This window comes from Alligator sinensis, unplaced genomic scaffold (genome assembly GCF_000455745.1).
Source record: "Alligator sinensis unplaced genomic scaffold, ASM45574v1 scaffold46_1, whole genome shotgun sequence".
Taxonomy (NCBI): Eukaryota; Metazoa; Chordata; order Crocodylia; family Alligatoridae; genus Alligator; species Alligator sinensis.
This window is the reverse complement of record NW_005841907.1, coordinates 208846-228837: the sequence shown is the minus strand read 5'-3', so window position 1 is coordinate 228837 and position 19992 is coordinate 208846. Positions and strand designations below refer to the sequence as shown.

General features: G+C 41.2%; 1 protein-coding gene across 1 annotated transcript; it reads left to right on the top strand.

Annotated features, from left to right (window-relative positions):
* The first annotated feature begins 225 nt into the window (after positions 1–225).
* SLC10A2 (solute carrier family 10 member 2) lies at positions 226–14135 on the top strand. Its single transcript, XM_025197853.1, is given in 7 exon segments — positions 226–372; positions 375–877; positions 3837–3955; positions 5340–5428; positions 10437–10612; positions 11884–12041; positions 13952–14135. Coding segments are annotated over 7 exon segments (1365 nt in total). The 3' UTR covers positions 14125–14135.
* Positions 14136–19992: the final 5857 nt, after the last annotated feature.

Sequence of the window (19992 nt, the reverse complement as noted above, 5' to 3'; positions counted from 1 at the left end):
TCCTCTTGCTCTGACTCCAAGAGAAGTCAGTGTGAGAGAAAGAGTCAAATTACATGCAAGAAAGATTGAAGTCTTGAATTTCTCTCTGTCCTATGATTTTCATTCTCTGTATTAAATGATTCCAGAAACTTAGCTCATATCTTTAAATATTAGCATGGCTGTTCTTCCAGTGTGCAATTGCATCTTATCATGTGAATAAATGATTAATTTAAAATTTGCCACTATATGAAGCTAGTACCATACTTACAACTATATGAATCAGCACTGGGCCAAACCCTTAGGTTTTTGGTATCAGTTCAAGTATTTATTGCCCTTTATTGCCTATCACGTCACTTAAAAAGAGCCACCAATAGGCAAGCCTTTACAGAGGACTTAAAAGTTTGCCTTGGACCTGCTTATCCCTTTTCTTTATTTCTTTATATCTATTTTTTAAAATGCAGCAGCACCAACTTTTAGAGAAATTTTATTATGGGTACTCAAAGAGTTTGACAGCAAACTCAACTGTAGGTATTTCAACCTGTTCTGCAAATGCTACCATTTGCAATGGCACATCTTGTGTGCTACCTGAGAATAATTTTAACAAGATTTTGAATGTAATTTTAAGTACTGTCTTAACAGTCATGTTGGCATTGGTGATGTTCTCCATGGGCTGCAATGTGGAGATAAAAAAATTTTGGGGGCACATAAAAAGACCATGGGGTATTTTTGTGGGCTTCCTCTGTCAGTTTGGAATTATGCCTCTCACAGGCTTTGTGCTGTCTATTGCCTTCAATGTGAAACCTATTCAAGCTGTTGTAGTGCTCATCATGGGATGCTGTCCAGGTGGAACTTCTTCCAACATCCTAGCATACTGGGTAGATGGTGACATGGATCTAAGGTAAGAGCCTCTCCTCCGTAAAGAGACAATTTTTTTGTTCAGTACGGTAAATTTTGTTTCAGGGACTATACATATCTGTTCAGTTCAAAGCACATTAAGGCCTGGAAGCCTGGTTGAGGCTTTCAGTAATTATTATGAACTTTATAAGCAAAAGTCAATGAATATAGCATAAGGCAATAACCAGTTTTTAATCTAATGTCCTATTAAAGAAATCACTAATGGAAAAATATTTATCCACCTTCATGTTCTACAAAATGGGTAGGCTTGGAAAGTTTACCCTTTTATAGCTAACAAAAACCAAAATTATTCATGATAATTCTGTCTGCTTCTAGCACTATGCAAAATTTTCAAACTGAAGGAATGCTTTATCGGATACAAGCCACAAGCTGGTGCAGTCCTGTCTACTGGGTGCAATGAAAAAAGCTCCTTCGTGGATGTGATGATCTCAGTGGCAGGTCACTTGGCTGCAACTTCAAGACTCTGTGAAGTCAGAAATTGTGATATGTCAGGCAGCTGGCATGTTCACAGACATCAAACACAGGGTAGAATTGAACCCTGCTCTTGATGGAAATCCCAAGATGCATTTTTTAATTCTTTAGCTCTAACAGCCTTTACAAATGAGCAATATTTTTTTAAATAATCCTGATTACTTTGTTCTAAAATAAACATCATAGTCTCTCCACTTCCCACAGAGTATCATAAATTACAGCATTCATCCAATTTATTATATGCCAGTCTGAACTAGCAATGGAAAAACTAATAGAAGTAGGAGAGATGTGAAACTACGGTGAACAAGCTAAGAATTTTAATATTTGCAGCTTTAATAAGACATTTTTTCCATGTTATGCAAACAATGAATTTCTCTGTAACATACAGGTGTTAATGCAAGATGTGGTTTTTTAGTACAGTATATAATCAACTCTGCTAATCACCAGCTTCCTCACTGTGGAGAAAAGACCTATAATATAAATTGCAAAGTACTTTATTTCAATAAAGTACAGCTCTGACAAAACCACAAATGGAAGGAAATTCAGCAATAAAGCTGAAATTCTGTCACGGTCTTGACCCATTTCACCTAGGAAGAACAGTGCCCATAGAACCAAATCTTTCTGTCACACAAGTATACATGTAGAGTAACTCCACTGAACTCAGTGGTATAAATCTGGACTGACAGTGAAATAAATGAAAGTAGAATCTGGCCCTAAGTTTTTAAGAAGCTTCTCGAAGGAAGACTTATATATTAAAACAGCTGTAAAGAAACAAATTGTTCTAATCTGTTGTTATAGTTACTGTTATTGTTATTGTTGTGATATAAAATCCACAAGAAAAAGTAAGGGGTCAGGTGATGGTCCCCATATCAAGAAATTCAGATACAGTATTTAAGGTAAACAAAATAGTAGCAGATTTACTCTCCTAAGAAATTCACAAAGAACCAGCTCAAATGCTATATGTTCCTCCAATGAAGAACCAGATGCTGTAATGCCTTCATCCATGAGTAACCCTACAAATAACAAAGTGATCTTTTTGGGAAGGTGGGAGAATATACAGCCTGCTTGTGCTACCTCCCCATTTTATGAAGCTTCTATGCTTTGTCTCTCTTACCAGTTGACTACACCAATACTGTAGGTCTACTAAGCTACCCCACTACTGCAGCTGGGAACTATGAATGCAGCCCATGTGAACACAGCCAAGCTAAGCTAGCTTAAATCTAACTAGCTCAAACATCAATAATAGTGCCATGGCAGCATGGCTTCAGCACTGGCTGTACAATCTCAGACCTGCCCCACAGCTTTAAGGCAGATAACACTACACCATTGCAGCTTTCAGCATGGTTGCTAGATTGATTGTGTTTATCTACACATGCTACAAGCACACCTTCAAGTTAACTGAAAACCCTTTGGATGTGCCTGCATCATGGTCTGAGTGAGGTCATCAATGCCTATGAAGAAATAAGGCCACCCTGTGTCTACAGGCTTGCAAATCTCAGTTGAGATCTCTGCACTGTGGTACAACTGATAACAAATGAACAGGGAAGTTTTCTGACAGTAGGAGTTACTGCAACATCTTGCTGGGGTCATCCGATCCCAGCAGTCTTTCCTGCTCAAGTGCAGGGGGGGTGGACACGATGATCTGTAAGGTCCCTTCCAGGCATGCAAAAACTATGAAATTTGAGGCTTACTTTTATCCCAAGAGTGTGTTCTGGCACTATGCTCAGGGTCTCAAGACTATGCCAAGCTGTTTGCACTGCAAATTTGAGAGTGTGGATACATGTGTAATGGGTGTGAGTGAACTGGAGCTTATTTCTTTGTCAGAGTGCCAGACTCGCTCATAACTAGGGATCTAATTAAAAAAAAAAATCCCCAATTTTTGGATTAAAAAAAGTAACCCAAAAGCCACATTTTTCCATGATTAAAATGAAACACCAATAGATAGATAGATAGATAGATAGATAGATAGAGTTTCACTTTAATCACAGAAAAATGTGGCTTTTGGTTACTTTTTTTAATCTGAAAATTGGGGGGGGGGGGGTTAATCAGAGAAAAGCAGAATTCCTGCTCATAACATGATAGGGACAAACACTTCAGGTCTCTAGAAGTCCTGAGAGAGGCCACTGGGAACACATGCAAAACAGCCTCAACATCACATTGGGATTGGTGCATGCAAGCAGTAACAGGTAGGCAAGACAAGACCCATGGGAAATTCAGTGTGAACCATTTACAATACATACAACAGAATAAAGCTGAAGTTTCTGCTTTCACTTGGAATTTTTCTTTTTTCAGGAAAAGCAGAGCTCTGAGATTTCTTCAACTCAGTTTTGTGTATATATGCAACAAACTGATTGTAGCCAGTAGCATTTCTTGTGCAATGTTTCATAAGCTAGTAAACTGCAATAAGAAAATGAGAGGACCCACTGGAAAGAATGAGATGCACTGTAACCCTATAACTCATTTCTTTGCAGCATCAGCATGACAACATGTTCTACCTTACTGGCAATGGGGATGATGCCACTTTGTCTCTTTGTGTATACCAAAATGTGGACAGACTCTGGCTCAATTGTACTCCCCTATGATAGTATAGGTGAGTCAAGCAAATCACTCTTTTCCTTTTACCCGTCTTCCATGTTCTTCCTTTCTTGATATCAACCATTTTTTGTACCATCACCATACAGTGTCAGACTGATAGAGACTCATACGTTAAAGGTATTTTTAAAGGTAGATTTATGGGATCTAGGTGCTTACATGCCTTTAACAATCTAGCTGAAATGGACTCAATAACTTCACATCTTGCAAGATGGAACTCTAAAACTATTACAAAACTGGTACAAATACTTACCACAGGGTTGTGCAAATCACTATACATGAATGCTGTCATAACCTTTTTTGGAAATGTGGTGAAAATATAAAATAATTCAGGTTTAGAGGTTTGCCCTGACCTGAATTAAATCTGGATTGGGGCGGGGGGCACAAATCCCACAAAGTGAGTCCTGTGATTATGACCCAGCAAAGTAAACAAAAAAAAGGCCAAAGTTCTGCCTGGGACTAGTAATGGTTTCTGTAACCAATGGGATGCAAGGATTTGATATAGATAGCATTATATCTGGCTGCCTTTGACTCCCCAACATAAATAACCAATTTATAACTGCGGGCAATATTCAGCCAAATCTGGAACTCTGAGGCTATAGGGAAGCACATTAAGTAATCTTCCCCCACGCCCTCTAAATATGTGCCTGCAATTAAGTGTGCAATTAAACTCACTGAGTATGGTTGCAACCCTGAAATCTAAAGGAAGTGACAAAAAGGCACCATCAGGAATTTGACTTATGGCTTAATTTGATTCCACACAGGAAACCTCAGCCTGCCACAAAGCAGAAATTGTGGATGGTTGCTTGAATTAACTGAGAATATGCCTACACTTAGAGTTCAGAACAGACTTAAATGCTTTCCAGTACTGAGCCTTTAATGCTTACTGTTATAGGATCCAAATCTGTTGCCAAAACTTATTCATTCTCCATACAGGCACAGTCACTATTATATACTTTTTAAGTTTAGTTCAAAAAATAATCATGAAACCTGTTTATGTTTTATAAAATCAATAGCAAGGAAAAAATGCCCTCAACAAAACAAGTTCTAGCTGGGTGCTGTTATAGTCCAACAGAAACACCTGCAGGCAAAATGAACATGTAATACTACAATAAATAAATAGTAGATCACAGGATAGTAATGATTAACAAGCTGAAAGTGCTGTACGGTATTTGAATCCAGGTGGGTGAGCACATAACTTTGTAACAGAATTACAATTAACTCAATTGGTTGCCAAAGATAATACACTTCATAGTAAAGAATGTGTCCACGCGTGTGTATGTGTACAACAGACGCCTGCTATTTCAATTTGTTCTGTCTGTTTATTGTATGTTTCCTCATCATAACTCTTCTTTTATAAATGTGATTTAATCATATTGCAGGAATTTCACTGGTGGCCCTTGTCCTTCCTGTTTCGCTTGGAATATATGTTAACCATAGATGGCCCAAACAAGCAAAAATTATACTTAAGGTAAGATATGATAGCTATATACATTTTTAAACCACTATTTATTATAGGCCAGATTATGGTTTTTGTGGCACTTCTTGAGTAATGCATCACTACAAGGGTTGTAACTGCAATGAAATTCACAGCAGAAAACAAATAAATATCTTCTTGCTTATAAATGTATACATTTCATACATTATTGTTAACCAGCATTCATCAGTGAGTGATTTAATATAGTGTGTGTGTGTGTGTGTGTGTGTGTGTGTGTGTGTGTGTGTGTGTGTGTGTGTGTGTGTGTGTGTGTGTGTGTGTGTGTGTGTGTGTGTGTGTGTGTGTGTGTGTGTGTGTGTGTGTGTGTGTGTGTGTGTGTGTGTGTGTGTGTGTGTGTGTGTGTGTGTGTGTGTGTGTGTGTGTGTGTGTGTGTGTGTGTGTGTGTGTGTGTGTGTGTGTACACTTGGTTTTTTTCAGTGCAGGGCTAACCTAAATAAACAAAAAAATATAATCCATACAGTTTAATCTCAAAAAAATATATAATTATCATAAATAGGAAAGAAAAAATAATTTGGCGATTTTTGTAATTACATTTTAGCAATTTTTTCAACGATTATTTCATTTTCAAACAAAAAACCTGAAATGGTATATTTTAAAAATGTTTAAATAAAAATTTTCACCTTCTAATCTTTTTCCAGCTCAGATTAGTCATAAAATTTAACCCACATTCACAGATAGCTTTAGTACCCCCAAGCAGCACTTTTTGATACATAAAATGATCAAAATAAAATTGCCCAGATCTACACATTACATTTAGTGTTAACAGAAATGGAATTATTATAGCCCCTATCTTATTAAGTTCTAAGTGTTTCAGAGAGGTGCTGAGCACACTCAACTTTCATTAATTATCCTTTAATTAATATGAATAGGCACTTACCTCATTATCTGTCACCCTTTACATGGTACAAGATCAACACAAAAATTATCTGTATGTCAAACATGTTGTATTTATCTGTAGCTACTAATACATGTGGGCACTATCAAGTCTTTGGTCCAAAAAGGTACTTATTCCTATTATATTCATTGTTAGGGAAAGGCACCTTAAAATTGGTGATGTGCCCTTTAAACATATTTTTGCAGCACTAAATGAAAGAAGAAACCATTTTAAATGCTTATTATCAAACACATAAACAAACACAAGGTTCTGTAAGATCAAAAATGATATTCAGGCGTAGCTTGCCTTCTGTAGTGCAATGAAGCATCAAGTAAAGACCAGATAAAGCAGACAGAGCTGACAGACTTGAGCTCAGATAATGGCAAATGAGGAGATAAGAGTGCAAATAAAATACAAGAAGTAAAATCAAACCAGATTTTCACAGCCAGACCCTATTTCTCTCTTTCAGAAAATTCAGTCCAAAACCCAAAGAGGAATTTTTGCATTATTTCACTACTAAAAACCACAAAACATTTGTGATTAAATTTTTATTGCAAAAGCATCGCTTTAAATACAGGATTTTTAGTTATCATTTGACTGAATACTTTAATGGAATCAAAACTTCTCACCATCAAAAAGGCTACATAAAGCTGTCCATGTGTAAACAGGCTTAGGAATATAAATACATATTTTGTCAAAAGTCTGACCTTGTGACTTGTTTATAGTCATAGAATAAGAGGGCCCTTGTATAAGGGCCCTTGTACATGTGAGGAAATTACCCCTTTTAGTGGTTTAATTGTCCTTTTTAAGGATTTAATTGCATAACAGTGCACACATTCAGCAGCATGTTACAATTACATCTTGTAACAGTACACACATTTGGCAGCATATTTCAATTTAAATGACTTTTTTATGTAGCAAACTAAAACACGTCCCATGTATTTTAGTTTGCTACATAACAAATTACAGTGATATTCCTCATGTGTACAAGGGCCCTATCCAGAGAAGGCAGCAGGGACAGTGCATGGGAGGCTGGAAGCCCAGGTGTGCTCAGGAAAGCTTGGGTTTAGCAGGCTTCCAGCACCCCATGCACCATCTCCAACACCTTCTCCAGCTGCCAGCACAACCAACCACCCTCCTACCACCTTCCTGGGGCAGACAGCCCATTCCTGGGCAATCCCAGGCAGCAGAAAAGTGGCAGAGACAGTACACAGGGCGCTGGAAGCCACCCAAGCCCAAGCTTCCACAAGCATACCTAGGCATCCAGCACCCTGCACACTGGTGGATCTGGCAACCTGGGGCTGCAACCGTGCAGCTAACACCCTGCCCAGATGGCCCTGGGAGGCCTTGGAGAGAAGCACTGGGCCCTCCACAGCTCAGGGGCTGTGCAACCCAGAAGTAGTTCATGCAGGCAGGCTCCACTAAGGGAAAAAAAAGGTGGTGAGGGGCCTGATCTTATTTACTTTTTTCTCTCAGAGCCTGCCTGTTTCTCCCGTGGCCAGGGACTGACCTGCCAGTGAGTCATGCAGCCCCTGAGCTGCACGGAACCCCAGTGCTTCCCTCTGCGGTGGCAGCACCCCTGGGCAGCACCCACCTACTGGCAGCCCACAAGGGTGGTCCCAGGGGTGCTGCTGCCATGGAGGGAAGAACCGGGGGCCCCCACAGCTCAGGGCCTGCCAGCAGCTTGCCCCCCAGCTGCAGGAGAGCTGGGCAAGCTCCAAGGGGGAGGGGGGGAAAGGATTGGGCCCCTCACCACATTTTTTTTTCCCTTTGGCAGAGCCTGCCTGCTCCACAGTGGAGAAGCCCAGTGCTTCATTCTAGCTCTGACTTGCCTGCTTAGCCTGTCTATCCAGAGCACTCTGATTGGTTGTTTCAGTTGCCAAAACAATCAATCAGAGTGCTCTTGACAGACAGAATAAGCCTATTATTATTATAGATTCTTATAGACCACCCCCCCCGCTCCACCAAAAACCATTAAAACTAATGGGATGTCTACAGCCCAAGTTTACACAGCCAGGCAGTAGCAATCCCAGCTACACAGGTATTTTGCATATCCATAGCCAGTACAGGCATGTTTGCTATATTAACATTGCCTCTCCACTGTCTCAGCAGTGCTAATTAGATGGCCTACATGAATTAAGCTGCATAGATTCAATATCAGGAGGGCATGTACTTCTGTATTTCACGGTGTATAAGTCAAGGTTTGAAGCCCAAATATTGACCTTTAAATTTCCACCTCAGCTTTTACACCATATCCAGGGCCTGGCTGGGCCAGCACACAGTTTCCAGGCAGGGCTGCTGCTGCCACTGCTGCAGCTGCCAGGGTACTCAGCTGTCCTGGCATCCAGCAGCTCCTTGTCCCCCTGCTCCAGCCCTCAGGGCATCAGGTAGGGAAGTGGCAGGGATGGGGGAGCTGCAGTGCAGTGTGTCAGGCTGAGGCTGGCAGAAGCATGGAGTCTGCACTCAGGGGGGTGGTGGGAGCACAGAGCTTGGGTGGGCAGGGTGTGGGTGTAGGGGAGGATGTGGGTGTGGGGGAAGTCACATGCACTGGAGCTGGCTGCCTTCCCCCCTCCCTGCCTGCGTGCAGTGGCAAGGAGTTCAGCTTGCCCAGCCTGCCTCTATCATGCTGCTTGCAGGGGCCAGGACTGGGGCCAGGCTCAGCAGTCATCTGGCACGACCCAGGCAATGCTGGCCCCAGCCCCTGAGAGTGGTGCTGCCTGGGCTGTGCCAGCCAAGCACCAAGCCTGGCCCCAGCAAGCAGTACAACCTGGGCCATGTCAGCCAAGCCCAGCCCCAGCCCCTCCGCCTCCAGCAGTGTTGATCTCACATGTATCCACCTCCTAGGTGTCCTACTTGCAGTGAGGGTGTGCAGGGGCCAGTATAAATCAACCCCAAATTTCTGATCCAAAAAGTTAGGTCAACTTATACACCAGATCTATGAAAAACCTAACTTTTTAAATCAGAAAAATGGGGTCGACTTATACACTGCATCGACTTATACACCATGAAATACGGTATGCCATGTTTGAGGGCACTGCTGCCTGACATGGTGAGTTTGCAGTGTAGACACCCACAAATCTTTCAGTTATACACCTCCAAATGGTCTTTTACTAAGGCTGCTGTTATGTGTTATTCTTTAAACCATTCTCAATCTGTGGAATGTTAGTGTTAAATTTCGAGCCGCTTCAGAGGAGTCACACATTAAGGCTTAATGCCATCTCTGACCTGCACAAGTGTGACTTGAGGGCCTGGAGAGCAGAGGCATGGCCAAAAGCCAGGACTCTATCCCCCTCTGGGAGTAGAGCCCAGGAATTAAGCATGGAACCTAGGGAAACATACCACCCTGGGCTCCATGATCTCACCATGGTCGGTTCTCGGCAGCCCTTTCCCTCATTCCCCTTCCCAGGAACACTAGAAGCTGAGGAGGGAAGCCAACTGCCCCGCCCCCCCCAAATTCTCCTGGCTTGGGGAAAGCTGCCCAGATGTGGGCCAAAGGGTTAGCCCTCTAAGGAAAGGGCCATGTGCTCAGCCCCCAGTCCGGGGGCCTGGTTTGGGTCTCCTGGGGTCCTTGGAGTCAGCAGTGTGGTGCCATGTAGGTTGAGGTCATACCTGCTGGAGGTGGGTAGACATGTTGGTTTGGGGCCAGTACAACCCCCTAGGCAGTATGGCTTGAGAGGGGGGAAAGTTTGTCAGGGGGAGAGGGGTGGGAATCCTGCATCTTGAGATACCGGATGACTTCAAGTCAATTGCTTTTTCTCCATAGAGCACATTAACAATACCCTAGCTCAAGCTAGGTAGAACAGCTCAAAGATAACCCTCACCTAGCTTTAATACACTTAGAGAGTACTTAGTACAGTTTAACACACTTTAAAGCATGAATGCTACCATTTTAAGTGTCTTTATGATGGTTTAAAGGTAACCTGTTACATCACCCTTAGTACACTACCCAATTTTTGAGTGCCAATATTAAAATGAACTGTGAGAGCTATGCATAGTATCTTTGAATATGAATATAATAAAGATACCACTATGCATGTTTAAACTGTGGCCAGTTTATTTGATTGAACCACAGTCTCTTCTACTTATCCCTTTATTTTCTCCCTTCAGGTTGGTTCCATTGTTGGAGCAATTCTCATAATACTCATAGCTGTGGTTGGAGGAATACTGTATCAGGGTTCCTGGACGATTTCCCCTGAACTGTGGATCATTGGGACCATATTTCCAGCTGCTGGTTACTCTTTAGGCTTTTTCCTGGCTCGCATTTCTGGTCAATCTTGGAACAGGTACAGATTGCTCTATAACTCAGAGTTTGTAATCTTATTCCAGTCATAAAAGAAAATTGGCCCTATAACTGATATTTTTATTTAGTGATTAACCAGTGATAATAAACTCCTAAGACCTAGCTACTCCACCAAATCTCCCTCTCCTTGACACAACGCCTATGAACATGCATTAAGATGGGACTTATGTTCTGACTTTTTTTCTTTATGGCTTCTGATTTCTCTCAAATTTCACTAAACTGTCCCTCTGTTTCCCCTTATGTGTCCCTAGGCCCCACTGACTCCCCAACATGTGTGCACAGAAGGGATCTGACCTACAAGTTGATTGGGATTGCAGTTAAATGCCCTCAAAGCAGAGGGTTTAAGTATCTCCATCTGCCTGACACTTTCATGCCAGATGTATTCCCCCCCTCCCCGACCTGGCAATTTCTTTTCTCCTTTGCAACAAAGAAATTTTCACTTTTACTGCATCACTATTATTACCAGGGATCCTGCTTTTCTCTGAGAAAAAAAATCCCCAATTTTCAGATTTAAAAAAGTAACCCAAAATCCACATTTTCCTGTGATTAAATGAAACACCACTATATATAGATAGAGTGGTGTAAAAGTCTGCACTGCAGCTCCCCCACCCCACCACTTCCCTACCTGATATCTATATCTATCTATAGTGGTGTTTCATTTTAAACACAGGAAAATGTGGATTTGAGGTTACATTTTTTTATCCAAAAAATTGGGATTTTTTTTTTGTCAGAGAAAACCAGGATCCTTGGTATTACCCATGCTACATGACCTGCATTCACCCCTTCATTTACAATGTGGCTATACTCCCATTCGTTCAATTTTTTTCCCTGCCCTGTCCAATAATTCATGCTATGGGGTTTGTTAACTTTCCTGTGTACCACTAATTATTTGATCCCAGACCCCTTGACTTTTATGTAGAAACTCCCATTGACTTCAATGAACATTGGATTAGACTCCAAATTCACTGCATAGTCAGTGAGGCACCATCAGGAGGAAGATGTTACAATTAAGACATTAATGTAAAAGAAAACCCTGCATTAATGCAGAGAGCTTTGTGCACTTGCAAACAATGTTCTTTCTAATGCATACCCTTCACTGAGGTGCATGACTTGTGGAATATTTTATGGATTATATGAATTGGAGTGTTCTTCCTGATCTATTACCTTTGGCCGTATGTTTCTTTCATATCTGTATTTCTGCAGAGTACATTGATGCCAGAGGATATGACATTTTTCTTGTATTATTCCCCTTAGATGTCGTACAGTAGCTTTGGAAACGGGCATGCAGAACACTCAGCTGTGTACAACGATTGTGCAGCTCTCCTTCACCCCTCAACAGCTTGCACAGATGTTTACTTTTCCACTTATCTACAGTATTTTCCAGATGCTATTTGCACTGATATTTTTAGGAGGTAAGCCACAGACATCTTCCTTCAGAACACTGTGACTATACATTGATAACTTTATTATTAATAGTACTTTTATTTTATGTGGATAGTCACGAGAATATGAGTGGGCAGTTTAAAAATACTAATAACTAAAGAAAAATGGTTAAATGAAATAATAATCCAGATCCTCATTGTATACAACATATAAAAAAAGACATAAATCTCAGTTCTGGGTTCCAGCTGATGCCTAAAGGTATTCTAAACCACCTGGAATTGGCCACCAGGAATACACCAAATTGTAAGAATCCTCTGGAAAACATACCAGAGGAGTAGCCAAGGCACAGAGGATGTGTACCAGGGTGCAGAGGATATGTGACCAGGACACAGCGTATCTAGCTATTCTGAGCTGCTATTACAACCCACTAAAGGTAGGAAAGATGCTGTAAGGGATGGAGAAATAGACTGGGACCTTAAGGGACCTGCATGCAGTTTCTGGCTCAGCCACAAACTTGTTACGTGATTTTAGTCCACTTAATGCCTCTGCTTCCCAGCTGTGAAAATAGGGATGTCATAAACATAAAATCCATGAAAGGTCCTGAGGCATGTGTGCACTTCAGTAACACAGGGCATATAAATCCTTAGAGAGAGAGACACCCTAGCTTACCCTTCCACAGTGATATCCTCAACCCCATGTCTGGGCCTTCATGGCATGTAAGTAGGCCAGAGCAATATAAAACAGTTCCAAAAGTCTCAGTTCCAGGCAAGGAAGAGTCTCCTGACACAGGCACATTGAAAGATGGCTGTAAGGCTTCAGTAACTATTCACATGTCCCAATGCTGGGGTGGTAAGGTTATGTCTGCAGTTGGGCACAGCATGTAATACTACAGAGATGCAGGATGTAGCCTGTAAGGCACCTAGAAAAGTGACTATACTCCAGACTAACCAACACAACTGTCAGGATTATGCCATCTGTCTCTCCACTCCTCAGAGCAGCCCAGGGTTGGGAAGGAAGACCAGTAAAGCCACTTTAGCCCCACATTTACCCCCACCAACCCACCACTTGCAACTACTGTCCAGTTCTACTAAACTGTTAATGTGCTTCCCTGTGTGTCCTCCAGCCCTACTGGCATCCTAAGGTGTACACAGAAGGGATATGACATACAAATTAGTTAGGAATGCAATTAAATGCCCTAGAAACAGGAGGCCCAAATGTCTCCATCTGCCTGATGCTAGCATGATGGATGTGTTTTCTCCCATTTGCAATTTTCTTTCTCCTTTGCCACAAAGAATTTTTCACTGTAATTAACCTCCAGCCAGGAAAAAACTTCCTTCAGAGTTGTGTGTTACCCTCAGAGCAGACTCTCTGGAACTACCAACACCCTCCTGGCAGTGCACACAATGCAAATCTCCTAGCTATTCTCAGCAAAAGGCAAGACTGTGAGATTTGGTACTAAACCTCTGGCTTGCCATCGACAGCACTGCCACAGGGTGTGGCATCAAACCTACAACACAGCCTCAGCCAATAATCCAAGGAATGCAATTGTGGCATCAACCATTCTTGCCCCACTGGTTCCACGCCTGTCCTAAGCACAGCTCAGTTACAACTGAGAACCACTGGCATGGAGCCTTCCCCATTCTAATGCAACCTTCTAAATATAACAACCATCCAGTCACCTAACACACCACTTGATCAAATAGCCAAGATAAAAATCAGCCCTAAACAAAACCCAATACAGGGTTTTTTCTTTATGTTTAAAACAAACTTGTTCAATGATAAGTTATGGTTAAAGGCTTTGTGTAACTTAGACTTTGTTTAGAGAACAATAGCTAGTATTAAGATGATAAATGCCTTACAGCAACATCTTACTACAGTAGCTTCTCCAGCTTCTCATTATGATTTGTGCATCTAATTCAAAATATGTATTGATTCGTAGCCTACCAAGCACACAAAAGATGTCAAGGCACAACAAAAACAGACTTCACTGAAGAAGAAGATGAAACAGAAACAAAATCTGAGTCATTATATGCCAACATGAATGGTGGATTTACATCAAATGAAAAACAGATAGATAATCATGTTTCTGTGGACACCAAAGAAAATGTATAAAATATATGGTTTACTCAAAACTTTTGCTTATGAATCATTGCTGACAGGGAAATATTTATCCCAAGAAGACTTCCTATTGACATTGTATAGAAGACTTGAAATGATTGATTTGTGAAAGGTCTCTTTATGGTTTGGCCTTTGATTCTGAATGAAGTTTTTCCCTCCAGGATCAAATTCATTTGCTAAAATATTTAATGTTTCATAATGGGCTAGTATGTCAAGGCTGAAAAGTAAAGCTGCTATTGCTGAGAAATGGCATTTTCATTACTGACTTAAGCCCTGATCCTGCAAATAGATCTGCCAGTAATAACCCTGAATTAATGAGAAGTCCTTCCAAGAGGCTTGAATAGGTGCAGGGGTCCATGTGGCAGATGTAACATAGGATCGGGGTCTTATTGTGAACATAAAACAGCACAGAAAAGGAAAACACATAGAACAAAGAACTAAGCAATGTTTCCTTCAGGTCAGTACGTGCAGCCTAAAAGCTATTGTGTTATAACAATTGAGTGCTATTAATAAGGAGTGTTATTTTTTGTTTTCAATATGAGAGTTGTGTTATTTATCATTAGAATAGGTATAGCCAGGACTAGAGTTCTGCAGAGCAAGTCAATCCCCTTGGTTTCCCAGTGTTCCTCCACTTATGTGGAGCTTACAGTGGGTTTACTGCTCATTGTTTTGTATGAGGGTCTAATAGACGTATTTTCAGTATTTGCATAATCTCATATGATTTCAAGCCATCCCTTGGAAAGAGGGTTAAGCAACAAAAGTGTTAATTTATTCAAAAGCTATTACATTAAAAGGTATAAAAATACTCTGGGTCACCATTTTTGTGCCCACTTGAATTTCAGTAACCATTGTATGCCTTCTGTTCAGGCAATTTAGCTATAAAGGTGCCAGATGTGCTGTTGTAATCAGCCATGTAAAGATACAAATTAGACAAAATATGGCAAGAAATAATTTTGGATAAAAAGGGGAACCCATAATTATTTGCCCCTGCAAACTGAAAACTACGTAATGAAAATCTGCCCGTAGCTAGATGGGTACACAATTCCAAGTAAAATTACTTTGCACAATAACTTTACACTGCATGGCTGTGAACTCCAAATACACAATACCCATAATCCTGCAGCGTTTATACAAGGAAAACGTCCAGTGAAGTCTATAAAAGCTTGGCTGAATACGGACTTCACAAGTGGGCCAAATATCAACACATGGAAACTATCAATCTCTTTCAGGTTTGTCCAATACAAGTGAACATTTCTAGATGCTGAGTTAATGGGATAACTTTTTTACTTCAGAATTTCTATCCAAATTATGCATTTTACAAACACAGTTTAAATTTCCACCACAGCAAAATCGTGCCCAATACCAAGCAAAGGGTGAATTACTTGATATACCAGATGTGTACAAAAGAGTCTTAAAATCTTTCGAAGTCTGCAATAGTATTGGTCTCAGAGTTAAGAGCACTCAGAACCCTGAAGTAAGTGTTCAGCAGTTAGCAGGATCTGGTCTGTAACACCACCCACGCTTTTATACCTCAAATAGTGAAAGGACAGGTAAACCACAGATCATAACCGTAAAAAGGCAAAGTCAGCGAGAAGAGGATAAGCTTTTGATTCCAGTGCCTGCAAGAAAATATCTGTGGGCCTTATCCTGTTCCCATTAGGTCAACAGAGATTTTTCCATTAGCCTCAGGGAGCTGACTATATGTTTGTTCAAAATGTGGAAGAAAGAAATTTGGTTTTGATCATTTAGTATTCCTTTCTGATATGGTAAAGCTAAAATAACACTGAGCTTTCAAAATGAGAGTTTTCTATATGAGTTTTAAATGGATTTTGGAACTATAGTATAGTAAAGCTTGTATCACCTGAAAGCATGTATGTGTGTATTTAAAATAAGCATGTGTAAATAGTTTGAAATAAATAAACTAAAAGAATATTTGCAATTTTGGTCACTGGAATCATCTGAGATGGAAAGAACCCAGCTCAATTTATTTTGGTGTGAAAACAATGAGCAGACAACAACAACAGATGACAAGGTCATGTTCTATAGAGTCACTTTTCAGAGCAGAATTGGATGTTAAGTGCTTTGGGCCACATTCTCTGTATCCTTTAGTTTGATTGTGCTATTCCAGCAGAGAACAGCCCTTAAGAAGACAGTGCTACTGACTCCCTAGCAATTAACTTAGTACAGGAAAATCTCCCATTCACAATTAATTGCTTGATACTTTCTCCTCTCACCGACTCCAGCACAAGCGTTGTGTCAGGGAAATGGAGTACAGATGGAATACCATTGCTTTCTGACAAGCCACATTGGTTGAACAGAGCTTGCTGGGACTTTAGAGCCTCAGCCCTGAAGTTGCTCTCAGTTGCACTGAAAGCTGAGGCTGCTCTGCATTACAGGTCAGAAACATGCAAGGCAATATTTGTTCCTGGCTATGTATTTGCCTCAAAAGAGTCATAAAGTCATAAAAAGTGGAATATATTTCCCTGGCTAGTTTTAGCAGTTACCAGTTCAGTGAAAACTACAGGGCAAAGCCTCAAATTGACATAAAGATCCTCTGGAGCATGGTGATTTTGTTAAACTGAAAACATGACAGAAGCTAAAAAAGAGCCTTAAAATTGAATGCTCTTAGTATCCTGTGATCCCTGTGTTAATTATTATTGTCTTACAAGATTATAACTAGATATGAATCTTTAAAAGCATGTGAGGCAAAGCAAGAACCAAGTTATTATGAGTCCAGTTCCCTGGTCCAACATTGCTTCTGTGATGCTGCACTGAAAAGATGGTTGTAAGAAAGGCACTACCCAATATCCCTTCCCACTAAAAGGATAAGTACAGATGTTCAAAAAGCCCAAGCCTGAATTGATTCAATCTTTCCAGGTAAATCTACCTGTCATAGTTTGAACCAATTTGCAAGACAATAGGCATTCTCTTTTGATCCTGGAAATGCAGCCACATGTCTGGAGGGAAGTGGACCGGGGGCTGGAGCATAGCCAGGCCCTGGGTTTAAACCCCCACCCTGGCCTACAGGGACCCCAGCCAGGATGTGCCTGGAGGGGGAAAGGGTAAGTACCCCCTGCCAGATTTGTCCCCGAGGGGATTGCATGGCCAGACACCGGCCTGGGAAGTGCCTCAGGCAAAGCGGGGCAGGGAGGGGAATTAAACTCCCCTGTCTCCCCTCTCTCCCACCAGCACAGGACCCCAGCCTGGGTCTGCCCAACTTTTCTCTCTGCTGGCTGCTCATGTGGCAGGAGGCATGGCCAGAGCCAGCCCAGGTAGCAGCCTCAAGCAAAGTGGGGACAGGGAAGGGAATTAAACCCCCCTGACTCCCCACTCGGGCATAGGGACCTCAGCCCAGATCTGGCCTGCTTTCCCCCCTGCTCACCACTTGTACAGTGGGGGGAGTGGCCAGAGCCCACCGGGCAGCAGCCTCAGGTGAAGTGGGGGAGGGAAGGGGATTAAATCCCCCATGTCCCCTCTCTCCCACTGGCACAGGGACCCCAGATGGAGTCTGCCCAGCTGGCCATTCACATGGCCTGAGCCAGCCTAGACAGCACCTCATTACTGCTCCTGATCCCCTCTCCCATCTCTCAAGGGGTCAGTCAAGAATTATCCATCTGTTGACCTGGAGTTTGCTGGCTCCCCAGAACAGAAGCTGGGAGCGGCTTGTTGAGACACAAGGGCGACTGTGCCCTGGGGTTCTGCCCCAAACAGATCCCTCTGCTGCTCAGGCAGCTGCTTGTCTGTACCAGCGTGGTTTGTGCAGCCCCCATCCCTGCTCCAGCCAAAGAGCAGAGGGGTGGAGCCAGTTGCTTTCAGGAGCAGACCAGCCCAGGGCTGCAGAGCATGCTGGGATGCTGGGGGACTCTGATTTAATTTAAACCAGGAAGGGGTCTGGAATACAAGTTCCATAAACTGGTTTGACCTCAATCAGTTAGGTCTGATACTACATTCAACCAGGTTTATCTTACACCAGCTTCGGCCATTTTGAAATGGTTTGTGCGTACTAAACTTTTGTTCTGTTACAGGTTTAAACCAGTTTCTGATCACTTAAACCAGTATATGTATAACTTCTGTCCCTAGCCAAGAAGTGTGGGAGGTAAGCACAGCAGTATGACAGGATACTTAAAGTCACATATATACACTCAATCACTCCTTTAAATGTTTACTGATTTACATAGCCAAGGATAGATTCATTTCACCCGGTTAGTTTGTATGAAATTACCTCATAGCTAAATGTGGATTATCTTTCCCTCCACCTTAACCTGGTTACATGCCACTGATTTTAGACCCAAAGTTACCTTGCTCTCATGCTCAGATGAGAATGGCAGAGGTTTACGTGCAGTTATCTAGTGTAAGAGACTTATCGTTGTCTATTCTGAACTTTGATTTGCTTGTTTGCTTTCCTAGAAGCTATGTCAGCTTTGATGTTAGCAATTCTTCACTTACTAATGTACACAATTATCACTTGTAATCAATTCCACCCACAGCATATGGTTATCTTTTCAAAAGAAATTTGCAATCAAGTTCTGCTGCAAGTTGAGAACTGTCATGTAATTAGATAGAAGGAATACAGATCACTGAGACCTGAGGATAAAAAAATATAGCCAACAAACACAAATATTTTAAAAATGAATAAAGTGTCATAGGAAAATATTAATTAGGACAGAGCAAAAGGATATATTGTCATTTCATCAGAGAGGTTATCAACTTACAGAACTGTTTTGAAAATACACAGGAGGCAAATTTTAAACCACTTATTATTTACTCAGCACACTAGAACCAGCACTTAATGAGGTACTTTAGTTTACCAAGTGAATGTTGAATAAATATTCACAAATCTTTATTTTCAATTCATTTTTATTCAATAGTCATTACTGGCACCGAATTCACTTGAAATAATCTAAAAAAGCAAACAGAGATTTAGTAAAAAAAATAGTAAAAAAACTATGTCCTATAGTAAAAAAACATGAAATTTTCTTATAAGGAAAATTATTAGATAGGCATTGAGAAGTGCAATGTTAATTCTTGGTATACAAACCATTTTGTTTGTTCATTTCTTTTTCTAAATAATGGCTAAAGCATATTCTGGGCAAAATATCTGATAGCTTTTCTTTAAACATGATGACAGCTTATATTTGAGAAACCAAAATTGAATCACAAATTGACTTCATAAGTAGATCAGGTTGTTTTTTTTTAATTGACCAAAACTAGAGGGGACTAGCTATTACAGAGAAGATACTGTCATATGAAGCATTCTGTCTGTCAGACTACAATGGCAAGAACTGAATGTTATTAATATCTAAACCCTATTTTGTGGTTTATACGAAGTGAGTTTGTGGTTTTAGCCCAATCAGATTACAACAGCAGAAAAGCCATTACTTTAATTGATACTTGCTGATATTATTTTAGCAGTCTCTGTAGTGATGCCTATCATCACAAACTGAAATAAAAGGAACCAACTCAAAAAGCATATAAAACCATACAACCAAACAGACACAGAGGACCCAAGACTAGAATCTGCACCCCTTATCTTCAAAAGCACAGGCCTTAACTACCTGTAATGGTCCCCTGATCTTCTCACCAGATCAGCCACATCACTCAAACACTCATACAGCCAAAGCAAATACATTGTAACAAAATGACATCAGAATCGTCCCTGCAGGACCTGTGTTTATACTGAGGCTGCTCAGTCCCATCCTCCAATCCAAGAGCCCCCTTGCAGTCATGTGACCACCTTATTAGGCTGCACCACATCTGCTGGTTACTCCACAGCCTGCTTAAGGCCCTTAAAGTGGCAGGCACCAAGGTGTCCTGCCACAGTTAGATATTTGGAAGAATTTTCTCACTAGTAGGGTACTAAAA